At 45.3% G+C, this 11,668-nt stretch overlaps 1 protein-coding gene across 1 annotated transcript; it reads left to right on the forward strand.

Moving 5' to 3' along the window:
* Positions 1 to 774: 774 nt before the first annotated feature.
* Positions 775 to 3,174, forward strand: skida1 (SKI/DACH domain containing 1; the record flags this gene model as incomplete). Its single annotated transcript, XM_079489811.1, has 1 exon — positions 775 to 3,174. One exon carries the CDS (start codon positions 775 to 777, stop codon positions 3,172 to 3,174), a length of 2,400 nt encoding a protein of 799 aa, XP_079345937.1.
* Between the last annotated feature and the right edge of the window lie 8,494 nt (positions 3,175 to 11,668).

Here is an 11,668-nt window from a genome sequence, read left to right on the forward strand (position 1 = left end):
TGTCATAGGCTATAGGCTCTTCTTTTAAGCAGCGGTGCGGTTGCGGATATAGAATGTTGAACTATATGGGAGAGGGGTGCAAACGGGGGAGTGGAAGGGGGGGGGGGGAGGGGTTGAATATCCATTTTTATTGCATCACCTGTCAACGCCGTCCAATCAGCGTCGACTACGGGAACATTAATTGATGAAGGTGTCTCTGGGCTCGCGCACCTCCCCATGTCATTTTATTTGTGGCTTAACCAGCAGCACGAATACCAGCTGCATTTTTAGCTCTTATTCTCTCTCTCTCCCCCCCCCTCCGCACTGTTAGTTGCTCTCTCTCTCTCTCTCTCTCTCTCTCTCTCTCTCTCTCTCTCTCTCTCTCTCTCTCTCTCTCTCTCTCTCTCCCTCTCTCGCTGTGGCAGCGGCGTACACCTACCCCTCGTACTGCTCTCGACCAGAGGGGAGTGGAGCCGGCAGAGGCAGGCAGGTAGAGAGAGCAGAGATCCGGCTTGGTGGACACATCCGTCGCATTCCTCCACCATGCCAGACCGGGGCCGACAGAGACTGGATGCCGTCGGCTCATCCAATGCATTAGACACCGCCGCCGGCTCCATTTAAACTCTTATTATGTCAAAGTTTGCAATCTGATGACGCAGCAGTGTGGACGCATCATCACCAGGATGCCTTGAGTTACATCCCCTTTGCAATTTACAGGCGATTCCCTTCTCGTTTGGCAGAGGACAGTAATATCGCAAATAATACATGGATTAATACACTCCAGATCAACTAAACATGGGGGACCTGGAGTGTGGTTTTGAGGAAATGCAGGGAGTGAAACTGGGGTACCTGCTCATCAAAGGCAAGCAAATGTTTGCCTTGTCTCAGGTCTTCACCGACCTCCTGAAGAACATTCCTCGGACCACTGTGCACAAGCGCATGGACCACCTGAACGTGACGAAACACCACTGTGATCTGGAGGAGCTGAGAAAGCTCAAAGCAATAAATTCTATCGCTTTCCACGCCGCCAAGTGCACTCTCATATCACGCGAGGACGTCGAGGCTCTGTATTTCTCCTGCAAGACGGAGCGCGTGTTGAAATCCAACAAAAGAAAGGTGAAACCGGCTCCCCCGGGACAGGGACAGGACGCACGCCAGGGGACCCGCGCGGACGCACACGCCGGGCTGTGGCGGCAGGAGAAAGTTTGGCTTAGTTTGCACAGCGGTCCAGAGAGCCTGTCACTCCAAAACAAACCCGCGAGGCTGAGAGCGGTCCCGTCGCCGCCCGACTCCAAACTACCTCAATTTTACAACAAATCCCGCGGCCGGGACAACAATTCAGCGCCCAAGTCCAAATGCAAACCCTTTAAAAACTATGAAATGCCTCAGACACCGGGGAACCGGCTGACGTTTGGCCAGAGACATTCGTTTTTCCGGAGCGCGGTGACACACCACCGGCAGCCCGTGCTGCACTCCGCCATAGCGGCGCAGTCCATCAGCGCATCCAGCGACCTACTTCACAGGAGGAAGAGGAGGCGCGACGGGGGGGGCGGCGGCCGCAGCAGCAGACACAGTTCACACCACCCCCCGGTGCTAGTCGTGCACCCCAAATGCTGCAGCAAGGCCAAGTCATCCAGCAACGGGACTTTGGGCACCTTTCACTTGTCTCATGATTTTTACCTGCACGATCCCAGGCCCAATCACCACCACCGGTCCACTTTCCTCGAGAGCTACAGCAGTGACACGGAGTCCAGCACTTACTCCGACCGGGCTAACAACGATTCGGATTTCGGTTCCAGTTTCTCCACGAGCAGCAACTCTGGGAGCTCCGATGAGGAGGAGGAAGACGAAGATGACAGTCCATCTAGCTCCGAGGTCAGCTCGGAGGAGGAGAGCTCGTCGCACTCGGACTCCAGTTCGGTGTCTAGTCGCGTCTCGGTTCAGAGCATTCGGTTCAGACGAGCCCGGGTTGCCACCAACCTCACCAAAAGTGTCAACACTAAAGCGTCTCTGGTACTACAACCTACTTTTCACTACAGCCACCAGCAGCAACACATGACACAGGCCACTCTGGGACTGGACCCCAGTAGGCATGAAAATGGTCCAAAATGTGACTTTAGTAGCAACATTAGAAAGGAAATGGGGCCATTACAGCCCCCAAATTTCAGTTTGATCGATGTTCGCGACAGCTTTTTCTCTGAGTGGAAGGGGGGATATTTTTCAGAAGGGCACGGTGATCCAAAGAGAGCATGTCCACCTCCGCGCAGGACGCCGGGGCATCCAAACAAATGTCCTTCAGCACTAAGCTCACACTGTGCCCATGACAAAGACACCAAGCCCTCCAAAAGTAGGCCTACCGACAACCAGCTCGCGCTGGCCGCAAATCTAAAAAGCGACGTGAAAACCACCATCAACAACAACCTAAAATTACCCTCCCCGCTCAAAACCATAAAGACTGAAGCCGAGGAGCCCCCCGTGACCAAGACAGGACATGACAGGACAGGCAAAACATCCCCCATCAACTTTCAAAATGTGAAAATTAAAGTGGAGGACTCGAGCAACGACGAGTACGAATATTCGTATAAAACCTCTGTATTCCAATGCAAAGTAGCCACGGAGAAAAACAATGGCCCATACCCCGGCGGTGACATCAAACAAGCCTTCAACAACAACACAACTAAATCCATTGAGGATAGTGCTGCGGTCCCATGCAGGCCCCCCGGGGCCCCCTCTCCCTCTCAGGAATGCAGGACCACTCAAGACGCTCCTTGGACGGAGCAGGGAGACTACAAAAACGGCGCGAGGGTCAGGAAAAACTACAGGACTCTGGTGCTCGGGAAGAAAAACGGAATTCCGAGGGCGCAAACAAAACACAACGCGTCCAAGGTCGATATAAAGGGCTCACTTTCTCGTTCCGAGGGATCCACGGAGGATTTATCCGGGACTAGTAAACGCAAACGCGCGGTCGGCAGTGTAGCGTCGCCGGCGAAGAAGGCTTTCAGCTTCATGGCAAATTTCCCGTCTCCGCCGTCACTTGTTGTCGGCAGAGACGGGGATTTGTGTCCCGCTTACTCCCTGAACTCGCTGAGAGACCCCCGGCCGCCCCCTCTCTCCCACCCCGTGTGGCAATGGCAGCCAGGCGGCGAGCCTCTGCCTCTCCCTCCCCCACACGCACAGAGGACCAGGAAATGCTGAGGCTTTTCTGCGAGAGAAAAAAAAGAAAGAAACACGCCGCCATCGCTTTCTATATCGAAACCCTATGGGGGAGAAAGAAAAATCTATATTCTTAATGGGACTGAGGCAAGCACACAGATGGCTTGAACCATTGTTGCTTTTAATTGTCTCACTGTTTCAAATCTATGGATTATTTACATTCCCCGGCGTTGTTGTTGTTTTTTTTAAAGTGTATGCGTGGATATGCTCCGTGACGCGCAGATTTCTTTTTGAGCCTCAAAACCCCAATAGGACCGTGAGACTGGTGGATTTATGCTGAAAACCGACCTTTAAATAAGCTACTAAATCCTAAGCAATAGGCTACATGGGTTTGCAAAATGTGTTTACTTGACTGTTCTTCTGGAATTGTTTCTCCTTCGCCTTTATGCTCGACCTGTTGGATTGTATAAGCAGCCATGGGTTTTCAGCCAGGGTTGTGCTTTGTGTGTGTTTGAGAGAGGAGAGGGGGGACCCCTCACCTCGTAAAAATCACTGCATTCCATGTGATATTTAGGCCAATTTGTTGGTGTTGGCTTGTAGTGAGGGAAAGTTTGGTTCTATAGTCAAAAAAGATTTCCCCATTTGTGCCACTGCGTCTATTTCATTAAGGCCCATTTCCCTGTCTTGTCGTATGATGACTAACGTGGAATGGTTATGGTAGGATATGGTATGTGCTTGCCACACAGCTCCATGTCGAATCGTCCAATTCTACATAATTCTAAGCAAAAACATAGGCTCATCAATGTCTGTCTGTGCGTGTTCACAGCTAAGCCTTCGCTAGATTGGATCCGGGTGCTTGTGGGTTTTTCTCTCTCTTTTTTTGGTGCTTGTGATCTGGTTTTCAGTCTTGTTTTGATTTCTCCAGAGTATTTCCTGCAGGTTTGCATGTTGGACCGTGCACAGGCGCGCGCGCCACACACACACACACACACACACACACACACACACACACACACACACACACACACACACACACACACACACACACACACACACACACACACACACACACACAGAACCAGCGCCATAACAGGCCCAGACACAACACAGGCCTTATGTACAGACAATCAAACGCGTGGGGGGCTCAGGCCTTCATATCACGCCGTTAGTTCTCATGTTAGGCAGGGTTTAAGTGCTTAGGGCCCCCTACCCCACACAAATCCATTAGCTCACAGAATTTGAGAGCATATCACATTGATTTGCCACGTGAGTCTGTGTGTCGTTCATGATGTGAATTGTTCCGAATTAAGTGCTATATAACATGGAGAATGACAATGCAGGCAATGCATGTTGTAGGGCAGGCTATAGCCTGCAGGACAGCCCCCGTGGAAAATATACCAAAACAACATCCTGCAACACATTGCAATGTGTAAGCTACATGTAGCTTAGTGGCTGCAGAGAAACAATGCGAGAAAGCACAAAATGATGTAAGGCTTGCATTGCACTTTGATACTATTGGGGGTCTGGTTTCAGCTTTAGGATTTTGGACTATAGACCATAAAGTGATGTCTGGAAAATGCTAAAGAAAAAAATTGTGGCTAATGTTGATATGGACAAAAGGCTCAAGCTTTGATTGCATTTTGTAGCCTATTCATTGTTTGACCTTTAGTTACTTATGAATAAGACAATGCTCCGAACAGTTTGGCTAGTTAATTTTATTTCAATTTCACTCCTAACCACCAAAGCTGATTGGGGGATTTGGTCAGGACGTGTCTATAGGCTCAGGAACACATAAGAAGGCCTATATCCAAAACGAACAATTCCATATAATAGAAAAACAAGCCCAGAATCAGGTCAGCAAATGTCATTTTTTCTCCAGCCTATGTCAAAACATGTTCACGTGTTTATATGGCCGCTCAGTGAATGTATAATTTCACCCCCAAAATTCAACAGCTTGCCTTGAAAAACAGACCCCACCAAAAAATAATAACAATAATAATAGGACTACATCCTATACATCCGTAGATAGGGGGTTTCCCTTTTTATATGGAGGACGTGGCGTCCATGTGTGCCACAGACAGCTCCTTATAGTCAAATCCTCAGTGTTAATTTATATCCACTCTGGTGACCCATTTGGTTACGTTTGTAGTTTGTACACCCAGAGAGTAAAATGAACAGGGTTTTTCGCAGTGCATATGATGTCATTCATTCGGAGCACTGCAGCCATCATTTGACCATTTGACGGGTGAATGTAAGAAATGTACAAATCTCTCTTTCGCCCTGCCTATAGATCAGTGTGAGTAGCCTACACATGTGGTAGATGTTTAGCGGTGTGATTAAAGGGCCCATACATATACAAGGTCTCACTCAGCAATACACTGACTGACTGAGTGTTGTACTTTTAAGTGTAAAAAAGAAAGAAAGGAAAAAAAGCACTTTGCTGCCTAAAAGCTCCCGGTGAGGAGGTGCAAGCTTCACCTGCGTTTTATCAACGCCTCCAACCTAAAGAAAGAAGAAAAAAAAGAATGGCTTGATCGTTAACAATCTCTCTCGCGAGTAGGTTTTGTAAAATGGAGGGTTGTTCGTGGTTGTGTGTGTGTGTGTGTGTGGGGGGGGGGGTCTTTCAGCGTTTAATCCGCGTGTCAAAAGCATATCTACGGCACAGGACGAAGAGTGGTCGCCCCAAAAAGCTGCGCTTTCGTCAGCGAGGGCACGCCACGCGCGCGCGCGTGCACACACACACACACACACACACACACACACACACACACACACACACACACACACACACACACACACACACACACACACACACACACACACACACACACACACACACGTACACAGGGATCCCCCCCAAGACCATGGCCTATTCTCAGGCAGCAATTTGCAATTCATCGCTGAGGGTTGTGCATGTGGTAATGGCGTGTCCGTTAAGACAAATAGACGTGTGACAGTGACGCCCTCAACGTAAACAATTGCATCGTGTAGGCTAGTAACTAAAGGCCGACCCCCCCCACCCCCCATCTCCTCAATAGCCTATCCATTCAATCTCTTTTACTTAGCTTTTTTTATTCAATACTTGAGGTCAGGTTTTGACAAGAAATTTGAAGTCACTGGTTGTTTATATGAAACAGAATATTTATTTTTGTGATTTTTTTCTTTCCAATTTTTTTATATTGACTTTGTTGTGAATAACAGGACAAAATGCACTCGAAAAGGAAACTTGAATGGTGGATTTCTGAAGCACTTTCCCCTTCCTTCTCTTTTGTTGTTGAATATATGAAGCATTCATTAAACGCGACTGAGTGTGAATATAAGACTGCGTTTTCATTCCTTTGACGGGCATGTATCATTTGGCCATGTGGGAGGATGAAGCTATACATGTGTTGTAGCAAGGATGTTTTAATTATTTGTGTGTGTGTGTGTGTGTGTGTGTGTGTGTGTGTGTGTGTGTGTGTGTGTGTGTGTGTGTGTGTGTGTGTGTGTGTGTGTGTGTGTGTGTGTGTGTGTGTGTGTGTGTGTGTGTGTGTGTGGCCTATATCTATGTGTATGCCCTAACTTCACCTCAATTAAGAGTGTCATACAGAAGTATAATGAAAATAGCAGATCTACAAGCACACACGTTGTTGTGAGCTTGTAGAGATTATTTACACTATTTTAAAGATGTTACCAATCCATAATAATAATAATAATATAAACTTTGGCAAGATATGGTCCTGGATGTACAATTGTAATGCAGATGAGTGCTTTCCCGTTGTCACATAATTATGTGTGTGTTGATGTGTTGTTTTAAATGTACACATTATTTTGGTGCCACACAAAATAAAAGGGGGGTCTTCCAATGTAAAACAGATGAGGAGCAGCCTAATGTAGACCTACAGTATACACACAAGAAAGCGTTTGAATGCCTTGGTGGTCTATATCTGGGCACATATGAACACAAAAAAGGTTAGAAAAACATGCAGACTACTGGAGACTAAAATGCGGAAAAACTCACCATTGGTTTGCCATTAGTCTACATTGGAATAGTGAATTGCATGCACTTTCCCATGAGGCTAGAACGTTTCTGGTCACATTCTGTACTAGTGATTACATTGAGAGAGGGGATAAACCGCAACCCACAATAATGTTGGCCGACATAACACATAGAAGAACAGCATAAGCAGGTCCTTTTTACCAAACTTTATGGCCCGCAAAAAGCTGCACTAACACTAAATATCATAGAGGAATCCGCACTTTCCATGCATGGCCTATTTACGTCAAATTGCCTATGGGTTAAAATTCTCAACGTATATAGAGAATGAATCCCATGCAGCACACGTACTATATTGGGCTTTTAGGAGGACACGAGTTGGTTGAGCAAAGGCAGGCAAACCACACGTGAGCGCACGCGCGCGGCGCACGCACGCACAAAACAGGTGTCGGCTATATAGTTTATATAGTGCTGATATATGGACTAGTCTAACTTCAGCTTTCGTATAGCCTAGGTTATAACTCTTTCGGGATAGAGAGGACCAACAACATAGACCTTGGCAGGCTATGCTCTAAAATAGTAGCCTACATGGGTCTGCAAGACTCTGCATGCATCAGATTCAGCATACAAAGCAAACATTTATGATATGTGTGTTTGGAATATTGTGACCATTAATTTTGACTAGATATGCCACCATGTTGATTGAGAACGGCATAACGATAACCTGCACACATTGAAATGTTTTACTTTCGCCTATACTCTTTCCTGTATAACCCATGGGGTTGTTTGGCGACTGCATGGGGGCAGAACAGCCGACTGAGCCGGCTTTGTAACCTCGGGATGGGGATAGAAAGCTGGCTCGGTCGGCCTGTTCTGCCCCCGGACAGCTCGGCTGCATGAAGTCATGCTGGCTTTTTAGGGTTAAATTCCAGTGCGGATTGGGAACCAGCAGAGTGCAGAGCAGAGTTTAAAAGAAACCTCCAATTTCCCAAAGGGCTCGGCCATTCAATCATAGGCGTTCTGTCCTATATCTGTTTGGGAAACCAAGTTATGCTTATAGGCTAAATGCTGACAGATACACGCCGTGGAGGGAGGGTCAGCGCACGGAGATATGCTACTTAACCTAGGCTATTTGGCCGATAAAAGCTGCGAGAGCGATTTTTATGTTCAATCTCTCAACTGTAAAGGGTTTGCACGCCATCAAATATTCATTAGAACGGTCAAATATACAAGTATAGTAGGCAGCCTATAACTGTTTATTTATTACCATACAGCTGCACCCAAATTGTTATTTTATGTGTATCGCACACGCACGCACGCACGCACGCGCGCGCGCGCGCGCACACACACACACACACACACACACACACACACACACACACACACACACACACACACACACACACACACACACACACACACACGCTACGCTCCCCCCAACACACGTAGGCCTACACCCACACACACTACGCTCACACACACTATACGCTCTCACACGCACGCACACACACACACACACACACACACACACACACACACACACACACACACACACACACACACACACACACACACACACACACACACACACACACGAACAAACCAATCACGTCTCCAATAGGTCTCATAGCCTATATGACATGTCAGATTTCAGGGTTATTGTAAAAGCAAGTCACAGCTTTAGTTTGGGACGGTCATCGTCTGAAACGTATACGTATAGGCTACATAAAATGTTAAACTCCAACACAGACGCATAGGTTCCACCGTGCTGCTGTATAGGGCATCTTGCAAAGTCCACAAGCGAACAAGTTGATCCGGACAAACACGAGAGATTCACATTTCATACAAGCTTACGGGAAGCCTATATATATAACCACTTTCAACCTAGCTTGCGTCAATATTTTGGCCAGCGAGTCTGTTGGCTATACCCTACCTACACTTTTTAAATAAATAAATAAATAAATAAATAAATAAATAAATAAATAAATAAATAAATAAATAAATAAATAAATAAATAAATAAATAAATAAATAAATAAATAAATAAATAAATAAATAAATAAATAAATAAATAAATAAATCTTTCAGAAGTTGCGAAAATACCACATCTATATAAGTGTGTATATATATATGTATATATATATGTATATATATATGTATATATATAAAAATAGTGATTCAGTAGGCCTACTAGGTTTCAGTAGGAAACAAACAAAACCATAAAACAAACAAATCACAATAAATAGTATAGGCGTGTCTGTTAGCGACGTCTGTAATCATGCATGGTGATTCAGAGAAGCAGGCGGCTGCAAATCGAGATATCTCCCTAAAAGCCAAATATAGCCTTATTTCAAACGGTAGGCTATACTTCTATACATGTGTCCCTTATGTGTCTGGCAAACCGGGGCTACACTCTTTAATTGGAAAATGGTTGTGAATACAACTGCATGGGTGCTGGCTGCTGTCTTTCTGCTTTCCGTGAAGCCAATTGACACTAATGACACAAAAAGTGTCCATATTTTCAAGGACTCAATACTAATACATGCTGAACGTTGCAGGGTTGCTAAAACGTTGCATTGCAGATACGTGAAAATATAGGCTATATAGCGAACCTAATTTTATACTGCATGGTTGTTTACTCGTGTGATGTAAAATATACGCCTACAAGAAAACAATAAACAATTCAATTTCTACACCACTGTGTTCCCAATAAGGCCAACAACAACCTGCCTCTATGTTAAATAATTTGTCCTATTTACTGCAAGCCAATATGTGGCAGGTTTACAGCCGCTGTAATGCGATGACGTTTTGGATAACAGGTTAAAGGTCCATAAGCCTTAATGACTGCAGTTACATATTCATTAACTCATTACCTGCTATGTTAATTCCGCCAACTGTGTTTGTGTCAGCATTGTTTTTGCTTCTCAGCGATGGAAATTAGGGGAATGCGATCCCCCCGGTCTCCCCCGCTGCCTCTCACACGGGGCCCGGGGCCAGGGAGACTCAAACACGGCCAGTACTGAGAGACAGGAGAGCTGGCTGAACAGGGACGTTGATAGCTCGACTGCCTCGACAAGCCTGCATGTGGCGGGTCCTGTGTTTGCTGCCATACTGACCACCCTTTTCCATTCAAAACCTCTGAATCCTCTTGAAGCCTTTAGCTTATTGTTTTAACATGTTTTATGCTTTATATCGACACGTCAAATTCAGCAGACCTTCCCTGCAGGCCTTTATTTGAAGTTATAACTTTGCCTCAGATTTAGATAAACCCAACGGTTGCAAACGTAACACTAACCATCCCTCTAAATAAAAATAATTGTTAATTTAAAAAGGAAAAAGGTTTTATATTCATCCAAACACGAATACACTGCAGAGCTCAAGAATTAATTCATAAATAACCCAATTAACTTTTATCCATATGTATATTACGAAGGTTTGCGAAATAGGAACCTGTGCATGAACAATAAATAAGCGATAATTTAAACCGATCTAATTAGCCTATTGTTATTAGCTACTGACTGATATTTTATTGAATTTATTCCACTTAATTCCAGGGTTTAAAAAAAATAGAAAATGTGAAACCAGCTAGCCTAACCAAAATCATCATAGTATATTTGACTGCATGATGTCTGGTTCATAACAGACCCAGTGAGAGTCAAACCTTAACAACTTAAACCTTCATGTGCTGCAGGCTTTATATACTTGGTTGGTCTGCTCTTGTTCCTTCTTACACCAAAATCTCTTCAGACTCTTCTCCAGAATATAGACCACATCAATGCGACCGGCGGAAATCTCTGGCGAATGTTTCTCCCCGAGCGTTGGGGGTTTCTTTTTCAAGTGGTGATAACTCTGATAAAACCTTGAAATAAAGTTTATAGAAACAGCCGAGGAGCTGATAAAGGCCAGTCCCGGTGGCTTTTCCGGAGCGAGAGTCGCTGGGAGGAAGGGAGGAAAAGCAGTATCCTGCTGGAGGGAGCAGGGGATTTGTGACTGCAGGTCATGGAGCTCAACTCGACTGACGTCGAAATAAAAAAAACGTTCGCTCTGAAAGAATATATTCAAAGATTTGTGTCGCATTTTTACGATTATTCAAAAATAGCAGACATACAAGCTCGCTATGAGCTTGTAGATCTGCTATTTTTCAATAGCTAAACCTAAAGTACAACATAATGCTTAGTTAAAACACCAAAAGGGGTTCCCGTCCAGAGGGTTAAGTATAGCCTACCGTATAGTGTATTCTAGTGCACGGTTCTCAAACTTTTTCGTGTCAAGGAAGGACCCCCAAATTGATATGTATATACGAGAATATTTGCATGTGTTAAATAATAGTATAATACATATATATACAGTAGGTATTTTGTATTTTTGATCATTTTCAAATATCCCAAAAAATCAGTATGGCTACAAGCTGGCACTGGCAGCGCTGTGAGCGAATAAGCTCAGATATGGCATATAAATGGATAAAGTGGTTAAAATGATTGTGATGCGATGTTAACTATATAGGCCTTTACTTTTGTTGTCCCCCCCCCCCCCCAAATAATCCTTGGGGGTCCCCGGACTC

This window comes from Electrona antarctica (assembly GCF_951216825.1).
Source record: "Electrona antarctica genome assembly, chromosome: 20".
NCBI classification, from domain to species: Eukaryota; Metazoa; Chordata; class Actinopteri; order Myctophiformes; family Myctophidae; genus Electrona; species Electrona antarctica.